The following is a 27255-nucleotide window of genomic DNA, read 5'->3' as shown; positions in this document are numbered from 1 at the left end:
TGGTTCTGAAAAGCTTGACGGGCATAGCAACCATAACTCAGGGGGCGGGACTTTGCAAAAGGTCAATTGTATTGTGCAGAATATACTCCAAAATTTAAGGACAGTTTGAGGCCACCCTCCGAATATCACTGGCCCCTCTTTAGCCACCCAATTTAAAATTTTCTGAAGGCGCCACTGAGCAGCAGTTCCCTTGAATTTTTCTTTTTTAGATGTGTGGAAAACTTCTGGATCTGCATTTAGATTATGTAGCTGTAAACTCCCCACTGAGCCCATAAATTCAGTTAAACATAGCTTGGTAGCTATTGCTGCCCATTCAGCGGTGGAGTGAACGCTGGCACACACTCCACGAAAGGCCCCCAGGCTTTTGAATCAGCAACTTTGCTGTACTTAAACCCAATGCTAATGTTAATGTAGTGAATGTCTTGATGCATGCTCAATAACCCAGGTATAGAAATTCCAGAAAGTTAAATCAGTTCATCTGGACACAAGACCAACTGACGAAGTCACTTAGATGAGTAATAAATTCTCCCACTAACCTTTGTGTCCCGATGAACTGATTCAACTTTATGGGATTAATGTAGTGAACCATTGCCATACGTCATCAAATTCAGTCTTCTTTTCATGTGTCGCTCAAGGAAGGACACAAATCAGTTTAACGGCTATCATGTGCTTTCCCCATGGGGAGCAACAATCCAAGCAGTGTTGAACATGAATAAGCAAGTGCATCTCCAGATAGGAGGACCAAGACTGTAATCTGTTATGTCGGGCCTATATTAAGTCTGGAGCTTTTATTTGATGGTAGTGGACATGCAGGTCACTTAGCATTTAGACTCAAATGTCTACAGTCTATCATATAATAGGCTGTGATCTCTGAATCACATCACTCTTTGAGTAATACATTATAATGACTTCACAAACTGCAGGTGAGGGAAAAACTACACAAAAGAGGCACAAAAGGAACTGTTTTCTGATCAACCGAGAGCACAAGAGCAAATATTAAGACTAAATTTAAGCAATACTCCCCTTAAAAAAAAATGCATCAGGATGTCAGACAATTTTTCCGAAACAGGAAGTTAATTTATTTTGATATACATAGCATTTAAAACTAGATAACATTATTTGTTTTTCAAGTATGTTACACAGCGCTTATCATTGAAATGTACTAGCTCTTTTACAAAATAAGACCAAGCTCTGAAATAACAGGATATCCTGCCCGATAATTACCGCATGATTCCTTCTTTACAGAAAAGTAGTTATAGCTTCATACATCATTTCTTTGTTCTTTATAAAAGAAAAAAAATCATACCTTTTCAAGAGCGTTATGTTCTTTAATGAAAATAAAAGTATTGTAATAGTAGTAAGTGACATGAACAATGTAATGCCTGAGAAATTGCTTTGAGTCAGAGCAGAATGGACATATTGTAATATTATACCCTTGAAGCTTGAAGGTCCATATTTGCAGGTTGGTCATTTCAGCTCATTCAGATGGACCAATTGTAACATAGTGGCTGAAGGAGAGATGGAAGATACTTTGAATGAGTTCATTAAAGTGGAAGCAGAGTCAATGACAAAGGTAGTTGGGTGCAAACAAATTCAGTTAGGGGAACAAAGTAGTCCTTCCAGACTGAAGTACCACCAGAACCACAAAGATGGATTTTTTTTTGTTGTAAACACAAATCAGCACAGGTTTGCTTTTCAGGAGTCGTTGGCCTTTATCTACAATTTAAATACCACAGGTTTGTTTCCACTAAAATGTGCTGGACTGTTGTAATTAGTAGTCCCAGTATTGCACACCCACAATTAGGAGAAAGAGAAAAACGACAAGCTATAGTTGGCCTTAAGTCTTTAGGGCAGCACTTGAGAAGGCCTCAGGTTCCAACCATACTGTGCATGTTATGATGCTGATCAGTGAACATGGAGGAAAGAGAGCTCAACTCTCCAGTAGGGGGCCTCCAAGAACTGAAAGTGACAACTAACAGAATCCCTTATATCCATGTCACTATGCAGAGAAGTCGCCAGAGAAAATTACTAAAACATGCCATGGTGCTATTGTTAAAGCGACGGGCACAGCCCATAATCATTGTTAAAAGGCTATCTGTCAATCTTGGTAGAATCAACAACCCATTTCATGAAATGATACAGTATTACACATTCATTGCCAGTAAAAGCATAAAAGAAACTCATGATAAAAACTGTATGTTGTTTTTGCTTTAAGTTTTCTACTCCCGTACAGTTTCCACCCTTAAGTGTCAACAGTGAAGTGTGGTTATTATTGACGGAATAATCCTTATTTACATAGTTATCATGACTTACATTCTTTTGAGTAATCTGAGTCCCGTGGGAGCTCTGGCACAAATGTTGGAAGCCCGCTAAAGCTTAGCAAAAAACGTTGCATGGCCCTTCGTATATGCCAGAGGCAACTAAGCAAATGATCCATCAGTGTGGCCTGCTCTCCCTATTTTGTGCTGCACACTGCTGTTGAAGACTGTTGCAAAACGCCGGTTCAAAATTTGTTATTGCGTGTTAGTTGTCGCCCTCATTTTCTGCCGCTGTAAGCAGACAGGCATGAGTGAATTATTTGTGAGCAGGGGGAGAGGGATGTGGCATGGTAGGGTTGGGGAAGGACCCACAAATATCAGACCCTTCAGTTCCCTTTTAGGCAGCAGCATCAACAACAGGAAGGGTCTAGTGATTCGTGTGCCTGTGCAAACCGTCTTCTCCTGTCTCTCATCCACCATGGCCTCATTCCCCAGGCCTTGCTAAACAGGGCAACGAGGACGGCCGTATCGAGGGCTAACGGAGCAGTTTGACGTTTTGCTTTGTACATACACAGCTTGAATCTGTACTTTGCAATCTGCTCATGCTGAGGCGGATCGTGTGCTTTTGGTGCTTGTCTGGGGTCAGATGCTGGTCTTGTCACTGTAGAAGGGCGTGACGTGAAACATGTAGCAGTGTGTGCACACTCTGACTGGCTTCACTTGGCCGTAGCGGGGCAATGGAGCAGAGTGGGATGAGCAGCGAGAGCAGAAGATCTGGAATGACAGTTAATACACACAACTGTGACAATGTGTTTATAATACATCAACAAATATTTATAGTGATGGTGATGTGTAATATTTTAGAAAGCTAGACGATCGTCCAACCAGAAGGGTCAGTCATCTCTTTAGTCTATGACTTCGTGGAGTTTGGTTTCGAAACTGCTGAATGGACCTTTTCAAACCAGCCGTCCCATTAGCCTTCTATTGTTGAGACTAATGATGAGGCTTAAATCACAGCGTGTAGTGTTCTGAACTAGATTCGAACCCAAGACGAGATGCCAAGTATTGTGGGTGTGTTTTTTTCTGATTAGTGTTGATAGAGGCAGACTGAGGAGGATAGAGCTGGTTTACCAAAACTTTAACGTGCTATTTGTAAGAGTCAGTGGCCTTATCCTACCAAACAATCTGTGAGGACACAACAATATTACACCTATAGTCACCCACCTTATCCCCTTTGCCAACATTTCGGTTGGGTAAAATAATGTGGAGAAAAATTACTCTGAATTCTCTGAATCTGTCAATTTAAACTGATAGCTGTTTTGACTTGGCCATAGGGGAGTTCTCTTGGGTCTCCTTGCACAGAAAAATAGCACACCTTTCCACAGCTTCTACAGTGATGCTTCCTGCGGATAACTGTGAACGGGGCCTTGCAGGCGATGCAGGAACTACAAGCTTCATCAGGCACCCAGTCTGGAGGGTCTGCATGGAGAGAACAGGACACCGTTAATGACAGGCAGACCACTAAATATCAGTATGTAGGGCACTGACTGAAACAACAGAAAATATGTGCTACCAACTGAATTGAATTCTATGCACAAGTGTTAATGCCGGGTGTGTGTGTTTGAGATTTCCTGACCCTCAAACTGTCCCTCCCGAGCTTTGGCTGCCAGTTCGGAGGAGGAAATGGTCTCCTGACAAAGGGCGCAGTCCTCCAGCACAGCACTACGCAGACCAGGTGCTGCTGCACACCAGAGAAGAGGGAGAGGCCAATGCAATATTACATGGCAGGATTTGTGTCAACATCCCTGACACAAAATAAGAATCACTCTAAAATGTTTTACATCTGGCTGACATCCTTTATCCAGAATGAAAATTAGAAGCCATGTTTTGCAGTGCAAGGACGAGAGCCAGAGAGGTCCAATTGTCTTCCTCTGGCCCTTGAACCTTACAAGAGGGAAGATCTTTGGGAAGAAAACATTAGAGTGAGGAGAATAGAAAACTATGGGAGAGGAGGTATGATTTAGTGGTGGAGAAATTTACAGGGGACACCTAGTGATGTGTGGGTTGATTCAAAGTTTGCAGGACCTTTGGTTTTACGCGTGGCACCTGTAGCTTCCGGTCGATAAACATCTTGTTGGTGAAGCTGCAGGGCGGGGGTCAGATTTATCCAAAGAAACATGTTTTTATATTATCAATATGAATTACTATTCCTAATCTACCTAAGATGTTTTCATTCAGATAATTTATCCTGACCTGTCTACACCTGCCTAAGCAGCCTATGCATGCACAACACATGTGCGCAAGATACCTTTTCCATTTTTTCGGCGGTAACACAATAATCCACAGGACCACAATACGCTCAGGGTTCAGCCAAATTTTGCAACTGGCAAAATGGATTTGCAGTTAAATTGCTTTAGATGAGAGAGAGAAAGCGAGAGAAAGAGATCATGTTTTCATTCTGAACAGCACACTATGTTGTGACTGTAGTAGATGTCAGAAGTTTACAGCAACAAGTGATAAGTGGTTTTCATCAATGATTCTTCCAAGTCTTCTTCATTTTGTAGCCTACGGAAAAAAAAAACATGCATGCACGCGTGCACACATACACACATATACACACAGAGTAAGCCTAGATAGTTTTTCTGTTTCAACAATATGCCCAAATACTCAGCAAATATCCAATCTGGTAGTCTAGGTCTATAGTCTACAGCTTATGTAAGCCTTCAAAACAGGCTACATTTATGAGTAGGGTAAAAAAAAAATTCTAAGCATTTTTTTTAAAACGTGTGTTTGAAATAGCGGGTCATCGATTTGCTGACACCCGTTTGCCAGCCATGGGTTCAGTTGTAGGTGATTCCATTAAAGCTGCAGGCAGGTTCGCGGCTCCAGAGCTGAACCACGCAGAACTCATGACACCATAACAAAGATATATCAAAGAGAAACCCACACAAGGAACCGTTTTTGTTTTTTTTATTCTCCCACCTTTCTTCTGCTTGTCGTTGTCCCCCTGTTCAGATTTGGTTGCCATGACTTCAAACAGCGTCTTGAGGATACTGCGAAGATCACTCGCATAATTCGTCTGCAGCTGGTCAGCAACACCTGTGTCACAGGAAGCAAATGAGGGATCTCAGCAGTACAGCATAAGGGAAAAAGACAGACGGAAGGAGAGGTAAAGAGAGTGAGACTTTTACCCGATATGCAAACAAAGAGACGATGGATGAGGTCACTACTGCTGTGGAAGCGGGATCGGATCTTGTTCCTGGCGGCAATCTTGGCAGCTTGCAAGGCTCGCTGGATCTCCTGATGGTCCAGATCCTCTGACATCCCCCCTGAGCTGGTGGTCAGACTGCTTACAGGGCTAGAGGGAAGAGGAGAGAGAGAAGGGAATATTGGATATAAAGCAAGAGAGACAGAGGAAGGAAGGCGAAAAACGATCATGTTTTCATTCTGAACAGCACACTATGTTGTGACCATGGTAGATTTCAATCTCAAAAAGAAACACAATAGCTGCAGCAGGTTTAGCTCAGGCAGTAGGATTACCTCCATGAGTCTCAACCTCAATAAGATCGCGTTTAATGGTGCAGCAGGGAGATGAGGGGGGCGGATGCTGCTGTGACTGCTTTTAATAGGCCAGATTTATAAAGATATATGCTGCCGTGCTTGACATGCTGTCCTCTAGGCCTTTTTTCACAGTAATGAAGTGGGATTAACTAGCCAATTAGTGAAAGTGCTCCAATCAAAAGTCGTGCAAAAAAAAAGAACTGTCCTAGGAACATTAACAACTCCATGAGAAACTATCGAAAAACAATTGCATATGAAAACCTAACTTCAATATTCACGTGGTTTGTATGCTCTGCCAGCTAGAAACAAAGCTGCCTGATGTAGTTTGCTTGTCAACTGATCCCTTCTTTAGGCAGCACATTGTATTGTGGAGTGAGCGTGTATAACGAACTACAGTTGTCAAACAGGGCCATACACATTTGTAATGTGCCAGGTAAATCGGCAGAGATCATTTGGTATCCCTTACTCAATGTATTCGCTAGGGCTGTTGGAACGAATTTATATATTCAAATATATTTCGAATATTAAAAATATTAATACTATTCGAATGCTAGAATTGCCATTCGAATGTGTAAAAAAACCTTTTTAAAAAATATATATAAATGTGTTGGCTAACGTTAGCAAATCTCGCTCTTCTCACCTGCCTACATATATGAAATGCTTTTGACGTGTCATGAACAATAAAGTTTGAGTCTGAATCACAATATCATTAAACGCGCACAGCACCATTAATGTCACTATCACAGAAATAGCAGAAAGACAGGACACAACGGAGATCACCACTCCTGACCATTTGAGAAGTGAAATTTGTCTCCTCAGTCTCATTCTCCACTTAGGACACCTCTCGAGGTCTCCTAAATATCTGGGGGGGTAGGAGTTTTTCTTAGCCTTGAGAAAGTTGATAAATAGCTTTTATTCAAACCTGGACTTTCTGAGAGTTCATTCGTCTTTCTAGACGTTTTGAGTGGTTGGAATGCCCTCTAGTGGACAGAATGTACTTAATAACCACATTCTGATAATGTAGACACTGACATAAGCCTGTAATAGGCTAAATTAGAGTTTTAAAAAATTCGAATGTTAAAAATAATAATGCATAGAAATTCGAATATGATTATATGGGAAGACCGACAGCCCTAGTACTCGCAGACCAATCCATTGGTATCTATCATTTAAATCAGTAGTCTATGACAGGAGGTAAAAGACTGATGTCACCTGTAGCCCACAAGGGAGTGACTGACACATCAGTCAAGAATCCCTGAAAAAAGGATACACTAACACACAGCACTCATACTCAAACAGCATTCCCTTTTTCTGTGCATTCAAAGAAATATATCAAGTAATTGTGAAACCCAGAGTATAAAGTAATTATCAAATACACAAACAAACATCAAGACTTGTACATCGGCATGAACAAAAAGTTACCTGGGAGTATAAGCACTGCTTGACAGACTACATGTGGTGACAGACACACTCTCACAGTCACTACTTGAAACAGAGCTGAGTGGAGAGTTCTGAAAACTAGAAACAAAAAATAAAAAATAAAAGAATTAATGTACAAAAATGAAAACAAATATGCAATGTCAAAATTAAATCACCGAAAATAGACACCAGAGGGTAAACTGCAAATGATCATAGCATGAAGGCAACAGAAACACTTAAAAGTGAATGATGAAACATGTTGAAATCAAACATGAAACATATTTTCTTTGACGCAAGGCCGATATAAAAGAGTACTGAATATAACAATCCACCAAAGAAAACCTGACAATCAATCACCCAAACATAAAGAAAACAGTGCGTAAGATGGCCCTTTTTGGTTAAGAGAGCCCTTAGACATGACAGTTTACCTGGAGCTCTTTCTGCCATCATCCCTGGTGTCCCTCTCTAAGTCTTTATTTCCTGTCTTATCACTATTCCTCTCCTTGTCCCTCTCTTGGCCTCCATTCGCATGCTGCCTCCTCCCAGTCTCAAACTGGTGCTGGCAAACAGGAGTTTCACCTTCTCCACTGGAGCTGCTGTCATGAGAATGGTGCGCAGGCCCTGGGGCTACCCCCAGGCATTTCTCACAGAGCTGGGTCCCCTCCTCTTCCAGCAGTGGTTCTGAGGAGCAGCGGGAGGAAAGAGCAGTCAGCTTGGAGGGCTCGCCTTTACTGTGAACCTCCTGACCTGGGAGGGCAAGATGGCAAGTAGAGGATTGGATGATGGCACTGGGAGGTGGGGCCTTGCAGTGTTTATCCAATCCCAGGGCGAGGCCCAGCCCCAGCCCAGTGCTCTCTGTGGTGACAGCATCATCCTGACTGTCCTCACAACTGCCACAGCACACGCAGGAGTTGAGTAGGCAGTGAGTGGCCACCAGGGGGCCACAGGGCTCAGTCTCAGAGGAAGTGGGTCTTGGCAGCAGCAGCTTGTCAACAGCTAACTCAGTTAGGCTGGGGGAGCGAGGGTTGAAGATGACTGTGGCAGACAACTTCATCCCACCCATGCGGTGGGCAATGACCTCGGCGGTCTCAGAGGTGGTTCCCTCCAAACCCACTTCCCAGCCGTTGGTGTAAGGCAGAGGTTCTGAACCTGGGGCAGTGGTGCATGGAAGGCGTTTGGCATCGGGACATGGTGGGTTTTGGCCACATGGTTGTGGGCATTGCTCCTCTGCCTCAGAAGGCCATCCGTTCCTGGCTGAGTCTGACAGAGAGCCTGGTGTGTGCTGCACAGGACAAGCAGATTCTGAGGTTTTGGAAAGTGAGCCCAGATGGCTACAAGCCTGTTTTGCGATGCCAGCAATGCCGTCACCTGCTGGGTCCAAGTCCTCCATGAAGAAGACCCTGTCCTCCTCCTCTACGTAGATACCTGTCCTGCCCCTCCGACCCAGGAGCCTGCGGGGGGAGGCCTCAGTACTGGATGCTTCACTGGAGCCTCCTGCCTCTCCTCTAGGAGGGAGGTGGGCTGGGGAGTTACCTTGGCTGGGAGGGGAGAGCAGAGTGGACATCTCGTCTCCCACACGATGCACCATCATATTGAGCTGCTCCAGCTCCTCCTCATCGTACTGCATAGAGCAGGCCAGTTCAGCTTCCTCCGCCTCCTCACATAACAGGCCCTCCTCCTCCACCTCCTCCTCCTCCCCCCTCTCTGTCTCTACCTCTTCCCAGGTCTTTTCCACTTCCTTCAACTCCTCCCCCTGGCTGGGAGATACAAAGAGTGCAAGCTGCTCCTGCTCCCCCTCATGATCCTTCGTCGGAGAGTCACTGGTGGGGCTGCCAGATGCACGGTGCTCTGGCACCGGTGCTGGTGTGGGTACAGTGCTTGTGGCTAGTCCTGGAACTGGGGGCATGTCTCCGTCCTGAGAAATACAAAGGCTTCTCTCCAACATCAACAACTCCTCTTCAGTCAGGGTCTGCAAGAGGTCTCTGAAAAGACATCAAAGAACTGCCTTTAGATAACACAGGCAACGTGAAGAGAGATTTGTGTTCAGTAAGGCTATCTGATCCACGTTTATTGCTCATGGGCTTCACCTGATTTTCTTCAGTAAAGTGCGGAAGGGTCGGAAGAGCTCTGACATATCCTCTGACTTTCGATCAAGGTTGAGAGGACCTTCCGAGTACACAACCAGACCGCTTTAAAAAAAAGTAGAACAATAAGAAGAGGGAAAGGAAAGACGTGTTTAAAAATCTGTTGGTGTATAAGTGGGGTGTGGTGGGGGAGTGAGAGACAGTAGCGCAGGAGCGCAACACTTACCACACAATAGCTAGTCTGGGAATTGTAAACATCAGTGCGGGTTCATAGTCATCAATCATGTCTTGCGTGAGATAGCCCAGCTTCAGGGCCCTAAGACAAAAGCACAGCAGCAAATGACAGTTGGGGGGGGGGGGTCACTGCATTTTTTTCAAAATAACTTCTATATTTAGGCCGTGGTAAAATAATTCGTTGTTCTATCAGTTCAAATCAGCAGCATTCAATAGGCTTTTCTCGCTTAGCAAGATAGTGTGTCCCTCTTTGAACTCACCTCTCCACAGTCTCACAAAAGAGCACAATCACCTCTTGCTGAACGTAGTATTCTTTGGGAGACTTCACAGGCACCATGGCTGACACATAACTGGCAATGGAAGGAGAGGAAGGAAGTAGAGTAGAAATACATTGACAGATTTGTCAAATGGTGTTGGAAAACCTTCTAACAAAAAGTACTGAGAGAGGATGATACATTTGCGGATTTAAAAATACATGAAAGTCAAATGTAACAGTTTGATATCTGCCAACCTCTTGCCCGGTGTTACCTGAGCTCAAATTCAGCAAAAAGGCTGTCAAAGTGGCGCAAGGCATCTTTCATGCGGTCCGTGTAGAAGTTGAGGTCTCTCAGCGCCTGGTCTCTGGTGATGTTGCGCACCTCCTCCAGGCTACGTGTCAGGTCCTTAGCCAGAGGTCTCATGGCCATGCTCTCTATCTCCCTATTCATGATGATGGAGCCAGCGGCCAAACACTACAAAGGTACACCATACATCATATATAATCTCTCCACATTATTCAAGAATTATTGTCTCTGCCAAGAGGTAGCCTGGAGGGGATAATGCGTTTGGTCACGTGTCCATGTGTGTGTGTCTATCTGTCCGCAGCTAATCTCACATACTAATGGGTCTATCAGCCTAAAATGATTTGTGCACAGTTATGACTTTATGATCAAGAACCTCTCGTGTTTGCGATGATTCAAAACCTTTGAAAAACGTTCGTTCTTGCTACCGCTACTCCCTCTCTTCATTCACTCTCTAGCTCGCTCGACCAATGCTGCTCTGTCGCTCCCTGATCTGAGTCAACCATAGATGTGAGTCATGCATGTGCAGAGTTGACTTAGATCGGGCAGCGACAGTGTATGAGTCTTCAAAATAAATGAGAAATTGATCATATTTCGCAAGTCAGCAAATCATTCACTACTGATCTCAGCACAGGAGAGTCATTCACTGCTGATCTCAGCACAGGAGAACTGAAGGAACAACTTCCTCTAGGTTGCAGTCAAAACAGGAAGTGTTGCATATTCTTGTCGCTGCCTGATCTGAGTCAACCGTAGATGTGAGTTGTGCATGCGCGATCGTAATCATATAATGAAAATAAAGAGATGGCAAGGGTAAGACCAAAATAGTCGCATAGCAAACCTTTTCTTTCTGAACAGTGCAGATTCATATTATACTTGGTCATATTTGTGAAAGGGTCCGCCTCGGAGACTAAGTCTGAGCACTGGAGAAGTGGTGATACACAAGCAGTGCCTTTGCATTTTCCCTTCTAGGTGAAAAGAGGGGTGGTTTGTTGCTAAGTCCGAGCACCAGAGAAGGGGAGATACACCTGGCGGAGAGCTGCACTATACTGAGTGCACTCTTCTAGTTATTCAGAAAATCATGTTCAAAATGGGGTATGTTGCGGTCATATGAGACTTTAAAAACGAAACAATTTTCTGGTGTGTGCATACACCAGGATTTGTGCAAGGTTATTTTTATTGTGAGTCGATGCTGGGGGGAATACCCTACCTCAGCCCCAAACCACAGCTGCCCGGCAAGGTTGTCATGACGAATCTCCTCCGGGAACTTGACGCAGAAGTCTCTGTTGGCGCGGTCGTCAGGGATACATTCATCCATGATCTGATTGATAATATTCAAAACATTGTCCTGCAGACACCAGAGAGAATGATGGAGAAAACAGTGAATAAACTAGACGCAAAGAGTGCAGTATTTTTTTTCAAGGGAGGGGCCAACTAAAAGCAGGCTGATGAACGCCCTGTTTGGGAAAGCAGGTCGGTTAGTCACATCTGCTGCCAACACCTAATAATCCACACTCGAGAACTCCACGCCATCTATTCCAGGAAGACCAGAGTTCTACAGCACCTTGACAAAAACTGATGGGAAGCAGATTGAAAACAATTAGAGGAGTTCAAGCTCAAAATGGGACCATTATGGCCCTCTCAGCTCAATTTTCTCTCAATAAAAACACTCAACCTAAAGCCCATAACTCCAGTGGTGTAAACGCAGTGTCACGCACAGTGAGAGCTAATCAAGAGCTTGTGTGCCGTTGGCATGTACAACAGCCGTAACAATGACTTACAATGAGCCTTTCACTGAGCTGCAGCTCCTCCTTGTGCCATAATCTCGTCAGGCCCAGCACTGCGTCTTTCTTTGCTCGCCTCAAGCAGAAAGATTAAAAAGCATTGAGAGAGAGAGCTTAACCACCGACTCTTTTGTGGCTGTGTGCTGTGCGTGTGTCTTGGCCCCAGTTCTTGAACCCCCGAGGTGTTTCAGTGTTCCTTCCTTAGCCATCCGCCACTGAGGTGGCTGGGGACATATGAGATAACCTTGGCTTCTGTCCGTTTCCCATGATCCTGCAGGAGGGATCCTGGCATAGCACCTACTACATCTGCATATGGCAAAAATATTGGCCTACCTTGTGCGATTTACTTGTTTTGACCTGTCTCTTAAGCATTTCACCATCAATGTTTTACCCTTGTTTTCTCTGTGTCTAGCTTTTTCCTGTTCTATCTCTAACACACACATACCCGTTTTCCTTCAGCAGCAGGCCACACTGTGACAAAAGCCTTGCCAATATAATATGAGCAGCTTGCCACTGCACCCCACAGAGACCCATGAATGGGAGCTGATAGGAGCAGTAGCAGGTTCAAGTGCACAGCTTCGGCATGAGAGCATCTGCCCTCTACACTGAGGGCCCCAAGGTTGTGGATATATTGGGGCATCCAGGGAACATGCTGCTTAAATGCGTCCCAAGTTCACCAGGAGGCAGGCCATCAAAAAGGCTAATCTCCAAATAGGTAACTAGTAAAACAGAACTAGGTTCACCGCTTAACACTTTACTGACACTTCTGGAAAGGAAATGGCAGGGTTCACATAATGTAGCAAGGTAAGGAAAACACTGACTGATGGAAGTATCCAAAAGATACAGACTGAACCCAAGCAGGATTGTGAATTGACAATTGCTGAAAAAGCTCTACCCTCAGGTAGAAGACTTGGAGCTGGCATAACACACACAGATCATGGTGTCATCAATTTAGGGGGATAGTGAAGTGACTGAGGAAACTCAGCAGAGGCAGGAAAGTGAAAGAAGGCAAGAAAAAGAGCAAAAGAGTGAGTGAGCAAAAGAGAGAAAAGAGGGGTGGGAAGGAGGGAACAAGAAAGGCAGCTCAAGAGAGAGGAAAGAAGAAAACAGCGACAGCTTGGAAGAGGGAAGGCATCAAAGAAGATGGCAGAAGGGGGTAGGGAGGGAGGAGGAGAGAGAGGGGAATCAAGTGATGACCTTATTAAGCGCCTCGCCCCTGATGGGCTCCAGGCGGTGTGTGTGAGTGTGTGTGTGGAGGGGGGTACACCAGGCCGCCTAATGACCCCACCACCACCCTACTCACAGCTCTTCCAAAATGGCAGTTGTCACTCACTGATAGCCCCAATCCCTTGGGCTCCTCGGCCTTGACCATGAAAAGGAACCTGTTTGATACTTTGTACACTGCCACAAATGACAGCTCCTGTTTTAACCTGAACCTTCAAACTTTGGTTCTCAAAGTCATGGCTCCATTGTTCAGTATTCACTGAAAGCAGATGAGGTGCAAAACTTTTGTTAAGTAAAAGGGAGTGACCCTGAAATGTTTTACCATAAGTTCCAAGTTATTCATATTAAAAAGAAAGAATGCCACTTTATTTTGTCATTGTACAGTTGTTCAGTTACAATGAAATTTGTTTTCTGTATTCAATCCATCCTATTGTATAGAAGCAGTGAGCAGCTGTGGTGCAGCACCCGGAGACCAACTCCAGTTCTTCTTTCCATTGCTTTGGTCAAGGGCACAGGCAAGAGTATTAACCCTAACATGCATATCTTTTTGATGATGGGAGGAAACCAGAGCAACCGGAGGAAACCCACACAGACACGGGGAGATCATGAAAACTCCACACAGAAAGGACCTGGGACGGCCAGGGGTTTGAACCCAGGACCTTCTTGCTGTGAGGCAACAGTATGTACCACTGGGCCACCGCCCTATTCTGCAGATAATAATAAAAAGAAAAAAATCAATAATGGAAGAAAACAAGATACTATCTTGACACAATTTTCTCAGTCACCACTAAACCTAAAAGGCTTTTCTACCAATCTCGATTATGAGCGTTTACTACTCTCGTAAGATCTGATGACTAATCTAAATAACACAGCCAAAGGAGGATGACTGTGTCCACTCACAGCTTTGAATAAAAGGCTCCCTTATCTCACCTTATCGGTGAAAGTGTTTCATACAAGAGGTTTGCAAGTAAACAATCTGGGGGGCACTAACCATAACCACTCCGCTATTTCAGACTCGTTTCTGCCTCCACAACTACCCAAACTTTAACCAGGTGACTATGCATGAGAGGCTAATGTGAACACAAATGTATTAACTACTGACAGGGTTTCAAAATTCAATTTTCACAACTCTTTCACAGTTAAAGTTTCTCCAGTCGGGGCCTAAATCTGTGTATTATTGAACATTAAGGTTTTAAGGAATTGATTTACAAAATCAAACAATCCAATATTTACAGAATGTTCGCAGTAAAAAAAAAAAAAAAAAAAAAGAAAGAAAAGAAAAGAAAAAAAGGGCACATGCTGTGCTTCAATAAGTGTATCAATGAATGTTCATCTTGTCCACACTAACCTGACAGGAACGGAACTGGTTGACCAGCAGGGTGCATCTCTGGGGGTCCTTCCGGCCATCTAGACTGTCCAGCTCTGTCGCAACCTGGTTCAGCTCCTCATCAGCATAGTAGAACTGGGCCAGGAGCTGAGAGTCTGTCCTCTGCAGAGGGAGACAGTGACAGAGACAGAGAGGAAAGAGGTCGAGAAACAGATAGAACCAGAAAAAGACAGAGACAAAGACAGAGAAAGGGAAAACAGAGAAAGAGATGTGGAAAGAGAGATCAATTCAAGGCAAAAGAATATGAAAACAAGGGCAACATAAAACTGGCAATCTACCGATGAGTTTAAAGAAGAGAAGTGAGGTGAAAGTTGAACATGCTCGGTAAAGCACTGTGTAGTCTAGTACAACACAGATTACTCTTCTGTACGTCAAGGTGTTCTGGTGCTTCAAAACAACCAAAGTATGGAATTGCAGGAAGTAGTCAAACAATTAAAATGGTGCTGATTGAAACAATGGGAGTTAACAGACTGCCAACACTGTGTGAAAGCTCTCCAGAAGAGCAGGTGTGATTAGGGAGCTCGGCTCTGGTAAAGGATTTGTGTCATTATCTCACACCAGGCTCCCCATGCTATGGAGAAGAGCAGGGAAGCACAGCATACCACTTTGCTGCTGCTGCTGGAGAAAGCGTGTGTGCAGTCGTGCCACACACAGGCTAGTGGAGAGGGGCTGGGGGGAATAGGGGGCACAGGTCGATGGGGGTTCAATTTAATAAATCCGGTTACAAAAACATATACAGATAAATAGGCTCAAACAGACAGACACACTGTCTGCTTTCCATTCATTTAACTGTGACACCCCCCCCCACACACACACACCCAAGAGGTGGAAAGTTGTTTTCATGGGGGGGGTACAATCAATTACTTACTTGGGCTCATAGATAATTATTAACGATTACAACTGCAAATACAGTACAACTGTTAACATATCATGGTATTATTTCATATTTCGTATATTGTTGTATATTGTAACGATTGTAAAACCCTTCAGGACTGATTTTGGGCTATACAAATAAACTTAACTTGACGAGACTAATGATGGTATTAATAGATGATCTTAAACTGCTAAACCTAATGGAACCCGAGTCCCAGAATCACAATCATCCAAACTAATCAACAACAACAAAAGTTCTACAGTTAACAACATGTGCATGCACACATGCACGCACACAGACAAACAACCCAAGGAGGGCTTAAGTTGATTGAAACATTAATGGTTTGGAAAATGGTGACCACATGCCGAAGTGTATCGTCATTGACCACAGGGGGCCTGATGATGCTGCAGGAGCTCGGCCTCAACAAGGACAGCGTGACTGTGCAGACTGAGGAGAACTGCATTTGGTAAACAGCCATGTTTGCCATGTGTCACCAAGAACTGGAACACAGAATCAAACTAAACTGTTATATTTACTGAACAAAGTCAAAGGAAACCTCTCCTCAGACCTTTTCCCTGAAGTCACTGTGGTGCCCGTTGCATGATGTTCTCCTCATGGGTTCTCAATCTCTCCAACATTCTGTTCCCTCACTCATGCTCACACTGTCATCAATAATGAAACAAATAGCATGGAGAAACAGAGAGCTATAATCTACCGCTAGGATACACATAGCACGTACCCGCTATTGTTTTATGGAGAAAAACAATATTTGTGAACCTCTCCAAGAATGTTTGGCAGACAGAAACATTTGGATTGTGGAAATGTGTTGAAGTGCCAGGCTAAACTCTGCATTGCAACAATAGGCTAAATGTAACGAGTAAGATTCCAACACACTCCACATGTGCATGCCCAAATGTCCTCCCATTGCTTCGATGTCAGAGTTATTTTGATGCATCTTAAATAGTGAGGTGGTTTTACCTCATAGTGCCTGTTGTGTTATTGCATGCCTGACACACACAAGTGAGGCAGGTAATAGAGAGCTGCTGAGGTGATCAGTATTCCGTTGAGCGGGGGGCCCATCATCGTAAAGGCAGAGCAATTGACCAAAGAAGTAAAACTGACCTGGCTGGTTATTTAGCTGCACTGAAGATTTGCTCTTTATGTGATACACCTGACTAATTTCATAGAGAATTTCACTTTTCATTTGCCCCTTTTTCTCTTCGATGGGGAGATAAGAACAGTGCCCCTGGAGGTCTTGCTCAAGGACAGTTAAAACAGGGCAGCAGTGCTCACTGCAAAGGAAGCTTAAACTCAAAGGGCAATCTTAGTACTCAATAGATCATCGAGTTGCCTGTTGTTTAAACAGTTTAGATAGAGTAAAATAATGTCCAATGTGAAAAACTTGACCAGATTTAGTGCTGCTTAACACCAATGCACAAATTCTGTATAAATAGGAATCCACTCTGTCATGTTTACTGAATAATTTCGGGAGAGGGGGCACAGAGAAGGCACCTCATGCATACAATTATGGACCCATACAAACAGTAGTGATAAGTATTATCTCTCCAGGGCTCGGCAAATATAGTAAGTGTTTCACACTTATCTCAAGTGTTCTTTCTTAACAAGGTCGAGTAAATGTTCGAAATCACCTGTGAAGAATTTGAATACAGTGCCACAGCCCACTAACATTACAGTAAGACAAAGACACAACAAAAAAGTAAACAGGGGACTGGAAAGTATTACTGAGTATAACACATAGTATAACCCGAGTAGATCTATTCTGAAATGAAATTTCACAATTCTTCATAGGACTATTTTATCTAGAACAGAATTAGTCATTGTTGACTGGATTATTCATCATTCTATGTGGCATACCTGTAACAATAGGGGAAGCAGATTGGTTTGTCTCTAAACGTGTCTTGTTTTGCAATAGATGACAGTGCAGACAATCCTAAATGGAAACACCCCTTCATACTGCAGGCGGAGGCATGAAAAAGTTCATGAAGCGGCAAACCATTCAGGCATCTTCAAATCTAAATTTAAATTCACTCAAAAAAAAAGAAGGGCAAATTTAATATGCAGGAAGTCGTAGTATCTAAAGGAAGAGGGAATGTAAGGCAATGACATGGCAAATCAAGAGGCATAGCAAACATGACACTATACAACTGCATGTTAATAAGCAACAGTATAACACAAATATCTTGACAAAACAGGAAACTGTAATGGGCCACAGCAAAAGAACGTTTCTAGTGAGGGCAAAACAAATTCCTTAGTGGTGGCATTCTTTCAGAGCTTCTAGTAGAATATAGACCAAGCTCAACCCGAAGAAGAAAAAGAGGCATTGAGATAGCTACCACCCTATATCCTCCTCCTACTGCATTCCTCACTCAAGAGGGAACACTCTCAGAGCGTTGCATCATGGAGATGAAGTCAACAGCACCCAATGTTTGGACTTGTGATCTATCTTTTGCCCCTGGAAAATATTCTGGTCTGGTTGCCAATCATTTATTGAAATCAAGGAAATACAGCATCAAGTAATGAAATCCCACCTAGAAAACAAACGGTCCTGAATGCTTCAAAAAAGGTGAATGTCCATCCTGACAATCAATGCAGAAACTTCATTACCCTCACCCGTAAGTTTAACAAAACTGGTCTTGTTGAAGAATGCATGGCATTTCTGACGCCAGCATTACAACTTCGGTCTCACAACAACTGCAGGGAGGTCAAAGTACAGACATTGCTTCAACATCTTCTCAAATACCACTGGTGAGCTGGGCTACAATTACAGACATTACATCTGAGAACTGGGGTCACACCGGTCATACAATGCAGACCGGGCTTTTGTTTGAAATAAACCTCTAATGGTAATTTTTGCCATGTTACGCAGACATTTGGTTAATGATGTTATGAGGGGGCACATTTCAAAGTCATCTCACCTTTGAGAGTCAAAGTCACAGCTTTGAAATGTAAAGAAAGTCTACCTGTCAATGTTGAAACAAGGCGCTGGCTTTCTTCTCCTTAAACAATAGGGTAGACACTAACTGAAGACATAAAATAACTTGAACCAAGCATCTGCTGTGCAAGTGTTTATTCCTTCATTTAACAGATTTGGTCTTACGATAAACTCTAACTCTGTGCAAATAAGCATTATAATCTATATCAAGACTGGGAAAAGAGATGAATATAAAGGAACAAAAGAAAAACAGATTTTAAGTATTTTAATTTGTATTCTTGGCCCATCAATGAAGGTTATCGAAAACAAAACATTCAACCCAATGTGTTTTATCAGGAAGGGCAGTGAAATAGTTTCAGGGAGGTAGGAGTGTGAACATCTGGGAGCAGTTTGATCCCAACCCTGCAATTGACGTCATGTCCGAGGACAACCATTACCTTGCATAAGAAAGAAAATGATTCAGCAGATTCAGCGCCTGTTCCCTGTGGCCTGTCACTTGCCTGTAACCACTACTGCTGTCAAATGTCCCTTTGCTTTGAGATTACTAAAAAAACCTTATCCTTTGCGGTCAGAGACCTATCATTTCAGACCATTAAGCTACCATAACCTCACCCTGGGTGAAAAGTACTCCTAAACCCTTTCAATCTCAATCATTTCTCAATGACTTGTACAATAGCTCTGGCATTTTTCTTTTGCAAGTGAGAAACAGGCAGTGACATTTTTTAATGACTTTGTTGGCTTGTCTGCCCATGTGTGTGATCAACCTATGTATTTATCCCCAACATCCTCCCTTAGCATATCCAAATGCTGCCATTAAATCTGGCCTTAATTTCTATAAGACTTTAGTAATGGCAGAAGGTTACAGGCTAATGCCTGGTGAGCCTCCATATCATCAGTGAGTGCACAGTGAGCCCACTTAAGGGACTTTATAAGAAAACCTTGCCTCTGCCCTCCATACTCTATTCCAGGCTCCAGTCGCTGCCTGGTTGGCTGATGTCCAAGGATAACACACTCACAACACAAGCAAATATTGTGTGCGGGGGGGGGGGGCAATTCACTCTGCATCATCCAGTCGGTTACTGGCAAAACGAGCAGCTGTATACTGTTCAACTTATATTTTATTCAGGATTCAGCGAAAACAGCCTGCCGTTTAGGCAGCAAACATGGAAACTTTCTCAACCATCACTTAGGGGATTTGCAGTAACACACCTCCTTGGTCGATCATATCTAGTTCAGCAGAATCAAACGCGTAATGCTTTTTTCTGCATCCAGTCTTACGCTTAAGTAGTTATAATTGTGCCAACTCATTTTCATCTTCAGCCTACAGCTGGACTTTCATTCACTAGCATTGTGTTGAGTTTTTCCTGTGGCTACCCAGTTATCAGCAGCAGCCTTTCAAGCATGATATTCCAATCCACTCAAACTCATTTTGACAGAACATAGAGACACCCTTAGACTTTCTATGGAGCTGCTGCGTAACAAAGGCAGTTTACTGAACTTATTACACAACCCCTTGAAAAGTTCCTGTAAGTGCAGTTTATTCTTACTAGCGCACAGTTGATTGGGCTGGATCTCTGATAGTAGAAAGCAGACTTTTTAACTGTGGCTGCTGTACAAAGCATTGGCATACTTTCAAAAAAAGGAAAAAAATCTATTCATACGCCAAGTTCATTGACTACAGGGAGTCAGAGTGGTCTGCCCATCTGGACTGATGACATCATCAGACTGTTTATGTGTTTGTCTCTGGAGGACACCCTAATCCACTGCTGATCTACATGATGAACTGTGTATGCGCCTGGCACATGGTCAAGAAGGGAAGGGTAAGGCAACACGGCAGAAGAGTTTAAAACCTTTAGATGGTTGCAAGTGGGTGCTTGGCCCCTTGATGTAAGTGTGACATGTGGGGAAACCCCTCTATACTTCAGGACCCGTGACCACAGAGGAACTTATTATACAAGATTTAAGCCTGTTATACAATCCAGAGCAGGCTGGTAGTTTAAGGGTGGCCACAGATGGAGTTGGAATTTTAGACTGACAAAAACTACAGGAAAGACATTAACACCACAGACTAAATGAGCCCTGAAAAGATGGTAAGAGGGGGATTAGGGTTGGGGGGGCCTGAGGTTGCATGTCCCATTTCCTATGATAATCACAATAGTTTTTGCAAATGCCAATAGAAAAAAATACTTAATCTAACAGTTTTACCAAGTCAAGTGAGAATGAAACAATCCAACCTATGCACTGTAATGATCTGTCCGTGTGGTTGTGTCCTAGAACTCTTCTTTACTGTCATGGGGCATGACTCACAGCTCAGTCAGCCTGTGCCCTGTCTGTCCACATATAGATCATTGTTATGAACAATTAAGGACAGACAATGCTTAGTTGTCTCAAATCAGACTTAATAGGTGTGAACCAAGGGACTAGAACTCATGCACATATACATGCCCACAAATGTCTTCATCTACTCTAGCTGTCCAGTCGAGCAGACTCTGGTGCTCTGTGCCAGGATGCCCACCGTCTGTGAAGATATTTAGACACAAAGCTCACATGCCTGTCTGTGGGCAAATTTACAGAGCAGAAAATCGCTCAATTGAAATCTCAATATGACTGTGGAGGAGCTCGTTTCAGAGCTTAACTGAATTAATGAGCCTGTTTTCACCCTTCCAAAAATGTATTAGCCAGGAAAGTATCCTGTTTAGGCCTTACCTAGCCTTGACTGTGTTTTTAGTGTCGTCATGTGGAGGTGTGTCGAAGGTGTCTGGCTGGGAGAGCTAGCGCTGGATTGGCTGAGGGAGCTTGGTTTGCTGCGTCCTGTGGGCCCAAGGACCATGGCCCTGACTGGAACTGCACCCGAAGAGGAAACACCGTGGGCGGTCTGACAGGACGCGGAAGCAGGGCAGGCTAAGCTAACTGCTAGCCCATGTAGACCGGCAGTTCTGACAGTCATCCTGACTGGCATTTGTTCTCTTGGACAGTGCTTTTTTTTCCTTTTTCTTTTTGGTTTAGATATATGTGTTAGTTTGGATATATGTGTTCTTGTAGTTTTTGTCTTTGTGTTGCACTGCTGTGGGCTGGGGGAAAATGTTTCATTTCATTTCATGTACGTAAGTGCATGAAATGAAATGACAAATAAAGTGTTTCTAATTCTGTTTTTATTTTTCTTGGACTGGTAATACTGGACATAAACTTGGTCTACCATGTTATCATATAACAACATGGTGAGAGCCAGAGTCATCATTATATCATTACCAGTTTAAGTACAAATTACTTGCCAGGGTATAAGCCAACATATCACAATTTGGAACAGCCACCTTGAGGAGCTAACCTAAGTGCTGTGTCCTCTCATTTTTTAAAGAGACAGTATTTTATGTAAGCTGCTACAGGGAGGCATCTTTATTTTATCTCCTGCCAACTGTAACTGAGGCCAAAAACTAATAAAAAAATGGGCCTACTGTTTTCCTCTTCACTCCCCTCCCTTTCTTTTGTGCTGGAGAGACAGAGCCCAGAGGAGGGCGGGTGGTGCTGCGCAGTTCATAGAGCCTCCCTGAATGCAAAGACTCATACACTCAAGACAAAGGGCACCTTGAGTGCATGCTGTGTGACTATCACCGCTGACAATGAAGACAGCAGTATATAAAGCGCGTCGCCACTAAATTCGAAGGCCGCCGATTATTATCAATAAGACACAAGGCATCAGAAATCAATGTAATTCCTCTGTCATTATTGGGATGGCTAAGTCTCTGTAGCATCTTTAAATCTCCTCTTTTCCAATGCTACTTGCCTTCAATCATTGGCTCCCCACACCTAGAACAGGGGGACCCACTTCCCGGTCCTGCAGTGAATTTGAAAAGGCCTTCAATTGCCTGGCTTGTCTAGATCTGCACCATGGGTCAGCTCTCTAAATCTAGGCAGCTGACACCAAATCAATTACCGCACGGCTGTTGGGTAAGCAGAATGGAGACATCCATAAAGTGCTCCAGAAACCAGGCTAAATATGTAGCCATGCTGGCCCCTGCTCAGCAGTTTGCTGCTCCCTTTTCCCCTCTGCTGTGCCGACTGTGCAGCAACCATGCTGGGAAGACAGGCCCCTAATTACTTTGGCTGCCCTCTCTTTTTTAACTTGGATGTTAGCAATATTCACAAATTAATGGGGCTTAGTGATGAGAAACTAATGGACTCCATGGTAAAAGGTGTGGTAAGGCATCTGCTGCAAATGCAACAGAGCCAAGCAAACCTGTATGTGGCACATTCTGGATTGAGAATCATTATTGAGGAGTCGCAAATACAAAGTAAATAAATAAATAAAGAAGGGAACTTGTAAGTAAAATAAGTGCAATCAGTAGGACAGCTAGTTATGTTGGGTGAACTTATACAGACTATATATTAATGCCTACTTGGAATTTAGACATGGAAGAGGTCTCAAAGTTATTAGTCCCTCCACCCACTGAACAATGCAACTTGTTCAGTAAGTGGGCTTAGTATGGGCAACTGACAGAATCAAGTTTTTTTTTTAAGTGTCTTCTAATATGCTTGTTCCGTGAGAGTGGGGCACATGAGGGGATATTAGCACCACCCGGCAGATGGAGGCGAGCACACCAGGCCTGGTGCTAGCTTTGGGCCTGTCACACTGACAGATGAGGTGGTGTGGAGATGAAGGTCAGTTGCTGAATGCAAGGTAGAATAAAGACAAGACATGAGCAAATGTACAGGTTTAGCCTCCTGACATCTCTCCCCATCTAAATCACTCTGCAAGTCACCCTCTGAAGATCGAGAGGTGAGAAGATAGTTACCTTTTTTTTTTTGTGGCATTTTTTACCTTTATTAGACAGTGACAGTGAAGAGGCAGACAGGAAATGGGGGGGATAATAACATGCAACAAAGGTCGCTGGCTGGATTCGAACCGGCGGCCGTTGCGACCATGTGGCATGCGCTGTAACCATTCGGCTACAGCGGCGCACAGACAGTGGCCATTTTGACTGCTTGGAAACCTGAGCCAGGTCTTGTCTTTGTGTGAGTCTGCAGTCATGTGCAATCAAGCAAATATTCATGAACGCCCTGCCCATTCACTTACAACCGTCTCTCTTGCTGAAACACATCTTGTCTGGCGAAAATGTCACCCTGTACAAATTAAAGTGAAAGAGTTGAAATGAGCATATGCACGAAACAAAACAAAACAAAAAAACAAGAAGAAAATCCCACTTGAGAAAGTCTAGATTTTCCTGCACCACTGTTTTGGATGGAATAGACAACAAACCAACGGGACCGGTTTTAAGGACTTGAAGGAATGTGAGAAATCTGAACTTACACTGGCCTACAATGAATTTGGGTCGGGCCCTCAAACAGTGTGACTTTTTTTTCCAGGATTTGACACTTCAAAAGCAGAGCTGGACAGGATAGACAGGTACAATACATCACTCACAATGTTGCACAGTATTCTTTGGCGCACCGGGAGGGGATTATATAGCAAGGGGAGAAGAAAATCCTCATCATTGTGACTTATCTAGGGAGTCAAAGAGCAGCTCTGGAAATATCAATAGCTTTGCTCCAGTCAAGGGGAACATGCTGATGCGACGCTTTTCTATCTCCAGGAGAACATAGTTCAATAATAAACAGCTTAGTGTTGATGCAAAATGACAATGCTGCACAGTGTTCAACAGTAAATGCCAGAACACTCAGTGGGCCGCCCGCAGGTTTGAATTAAGACAGAAATACTGTTTCTTCTAAGAGAGAAAAGATTTATATACTTATAAGTGCTCATTCTCACAAGCAAAAGGAACTGAGGAGTCCTTTTAATACTGTTTTTATATCAATTGGCACAATTAAAAAGGCTTCCATGCCTTTTCCCTTTCCTCCTTTTTTAGCCGAATTGGTTGTTTAAAAACCACACGCTTATGGGTAATGCTGTTAATTCTTATTGAGTCAGTGATTTGACTTAAATTGCATTGAGGTAATAGCACAGCCTTTGAAAAGGCAGTAGTGATTCATGAATATGACAATACTAACGATCCATAACCCTTAGGCCTAACCCCAAACAATGGACAGTAATGCTGTGGCAGTAAACATGGTTTACCAGTGAAAAGGGAAACGACACAGTTGAGCGGGTCAAGTGTAACAGGATTATCTGTTATCACAGGTGTTTCATTTTATTTTTTTCTGAGAGCAGTGTCGCCATAAATCTCATTGCTGTCACTTTCCCCCAGGTCAAAGAGTTGGATATACAGGTGAAGAAAGGCAAAATTATCAACTCAATTGTCAAATTAGGGCCACAAATACTTCTACATATTTTCTTTCAAAATGCAAAAAAAAAAAGATTTCCTAACTGAATTTAAGAAAGACTTTTAAACAACTTTATTTGTAGGTTTTGAATTCTGTCCAAGACAACACAACAGTAAATGACTGGTTAAGGCCATTACAGAATTTCTATTCTATATGGGTTTTACACATTTTAAATCACAACAGAGGTTTTGTTCAGCCTCGATGACAATATATTGTAATGAGGATATTCTACTAATTTAAACAATAAAATATAAAGCAAGATAGGATGTACCACAGAAACTAATATGTGGTCAACTAACATGGACATTGCACCAGGTTTTGCTCCAACAAAAACCAATCACTTGAAAAACCTAGCAGATAATGGCTAGTTTTATAATTACTTGACAGGAATTTACAATGACTTTGTCAAGCATCAATACACGTTTCTACTGGGAAAAAAACCTGTACTTTGTTACCCTTAAAAGTCAAAACTGATTAATAGTCTTGGTTTTAAAAAGATGCGTATTTCATATCACCTTTGTAATAAAACATTCAAGAGTGGATGTATTTTGAACCTAAAAGTCTACAGTTGTGAGACCCTTCTCTCTCTAAGCTACACTTTAGTGGACTGCAGACCTTTGGGAAGTTGAGTTTTGTCACATGCATCCTGATTAGGGTATTTTGCAGAATATATGGAGGGGGAAGGTGTAATTTTAGTGAACCTTTAAAGGGCATGGTTATGATACAGTGCACATTTATATTACCATCGCAAACCACATGGTCCACAATAACTGTCCCATTTTTTTTATCTCTAAAGTAGGATCGCATCGCAAGAATACACACTATAGAGGAATCCTCAAACTCACTCTAACAAGTGCTGCTGTTTGCCATGTGGAAATTAGTTAATTCAAATGGAGGACAAATCCTCCAAATATTAGTTTTTTCAGGCGTGTTTCAACTTTGTGTAAGGATAAAAAGACTGGATCCCACCAAACTGGACAATTAATCACAATTCCCCTTCTCAGATACGCAACCAACGATAATCTAATGTATCCCCTAGAAGCACGCAATCCATGGCAATCTTTACAACCTTCTTATCTCATTTTTAATGGCAGCTTTAATGACATCATCCTAATACCTCTAATGTGGTTAATTCATAATACTTGTTTACCATCTTAAACTCATACGGATTGATTGTCAAAAGATGGGGGGGGGGTTGGCTCATCTACTCTACTGCTATGGTTTCCATTAGTTTCTTTTTTCTTTGCATCTCATGTGTGTTGATTAAAAAGGTTGAGCTTTTTTTTAACCAAACAAAAGATTCCATTCGTAACAAAGATTGTTATAATTGAAATACTCTGTCTGTCAACTTGAAAACAACTCATTTTGGGAAAGACCGTTTCCCACGCACATCGAACAGCTTTTTCAGTTAAATGCAAGCCTCTTTCTTGGTGACGACGGTTAAACAGCATAAATGCATCTCACAATTTCAACAATACTATAAAATGAATGTCTGAAACAAGGACTAAGAAGCGAGTAAATCAAAATGTTCAGCTGGGCTGTAACGTTGTTAGCCTCAACACCAGCGGATTGTGATGGGGGGAAAAAGAACACAGCAGCACCCAAAACACCGTTAGCAAACTGTGCGATACTGTATGATGGGCTAGCGAGCTACAGACAACGCAGCAAAATCATAGCTACTGTTTCGCTATCTCGTTAAGCTTATTGACACACGCAAAACTCGTGCGTTTACAAAAACAAAAAGCAAACACAAAACGAAGGGTTGGTCAATGGCAGCGCTGACTTTACGTTACGCAAGGTTAGACAACTTACCTTCGGCTTGTACAGCCACTTCCGAAAGCGATTCATCGTTTACCTCGCCACCTTCCTTTGTCGCCCACTCCTACTCTTCTACCTGTATCTGTTGTCTGTGGTAGCAGCTAAGCTAGCTAGCAAAGCAGTGAATTCTGAAAACAGAAACACAGGGACACGACATGCGGTGTTTCCCCGATACGGCAAAAAAAATTCAAATGTCCGAATAGTTTATTTACGAACGGACGTGTTTTAGCTCCATCTTTCTCGGAACCGAGGTTAGCAGTTTCCCCCCGATGTCCAAGCGAACCGCTCCTGTCTGCCCCTCTCCGCTTGGTGACAGTCACGTTGACAACACTCGCCACCCACTTTCCCGGGAAGGGCCGGCGCCGCGCGTCACACCGCGCTACGTCATTGGCGTCGTCGTCGACGTCCCGTCGTTGTTGTTGTCGTTGTTATATTGTATAATTATATGTATATAAATTATAACTATAACACAATTACAATTATATATAATTGTGTTATACTGTGTGCAATAATGCAACATTTTATATGTTCGGTAGTTTTTTTTATAGATGAATGACAATAAATAATAAAGTTCTTGGGAAAAAACAACACATTGAGATGTGGATTAAAAAAACACCGCGTTGATCTAAAAGAAAAGCGAACCCCCATCATCTGCACTAATTTTTAATAAATCTCCGTTTTAGGGAAAAATGAGTGCCGCGCTGGGGAACGGAGTGCGTTTCTGTTTACGAGTGTCTGTTGCTAAGCAACGGCCGGACACGGCAACAGTTCCGGCTAAACGCTAAGCAGCTAGTGCTGATTTCTCCGAAAACCTCTTTATTTTCGC

At 43.1% G+C, this 27255-nt stretch overlaps 1 protein-coding gene across 6 annotated transcripts; it reads right to left on the bottom strand.

Moving 5' to 3' along the window:
- Positions 1-1066: 1066 nt before the first annotated feature.
- Positions 1067-26721, bottom strand: zfyve28 (zinc finger, FYVE domain containing 28). Of its 6 annotated transcripts, none has more exons than XM_056295683.1 (14): positions 26424-26721; positions 14470-14610; positions 11324-11461; positions 10085-10287; positions 9817-9906; positions 9549-9638; positions 9326-9427; positions 7667-9220; positions 7242-7337; positions 5450-5616; positions 5241-5357; positions 3895-3999; positions 3634-3737; positions 1067-3032 (listed from the first exon to the last, which is right to left on the bottom strand). In XM_056295683.1, the coding sequence occupies exons 1-14, from the start codon at positions 26457-26459 to the stop codon at positions 2901-2903; spliced, it is 3075 nt and encodes a 1024-aa protein (XP_056151658.1). In that variant the 5' UTR covers positions 26460-26721; the 3' UTR covers positions 1067-2900. The 6 variants fall into 6 exon arrangements, with proteins under 6 accessions (XP_056151658.1, XP_056151659.1, XP_056151661.1 ...); XM_056295684.1 differs by having other exon boundaries at positions 3895-3996; XM_056295686.1 differs by lacking the exon at positions 26424-26721 and adding an exon at positions 17932-17999.
- Between the last annotated feature and the right edge of the window lie 534 nt (positions 26722-27255).

Source organism: Lampris incognitus, chromosome 16, assembly GCF_029633865.1.
Source record: "Lampris incognitus isolate fLamInc1 chromosome 16, fLamInc1.hap2, whole genome shotgun sequence".
Classification (NCBI taxonomy): Eukaryota; Metazoa; Chordata; class Actinopteri; order Lampriformes; family Lampridae; genus Lampris; species Lampris incognitus.
Note: the sequence above shows the minus strand (reverse complement) of the source record. Positions and strands in the feature narration are given on the sequence as shown.

Coding starts and splice junctions, on each gene's coding strand:
- zfyve28 (XM_056295683.1), bottom strand. CDS start 26,459: ATGAATCGCTTTCGGAAGTGGCTGTACAAGCCGAAG. Junction 9,639..9,816: donor TTTTGTGAGACTGTGGAGAG/GTGAGTTCAAAG, acceptor CTTTTGTCTTAG/GGCCCTGAAGCTGGGCTATC. Junction 4,000..5,240: donor CAACGACAAGCAGAAGAAAG/GTGGGAGAATAA, acceptor TCTGGTGTGCAG/CAGCACCTGGTCTGCGTAGT.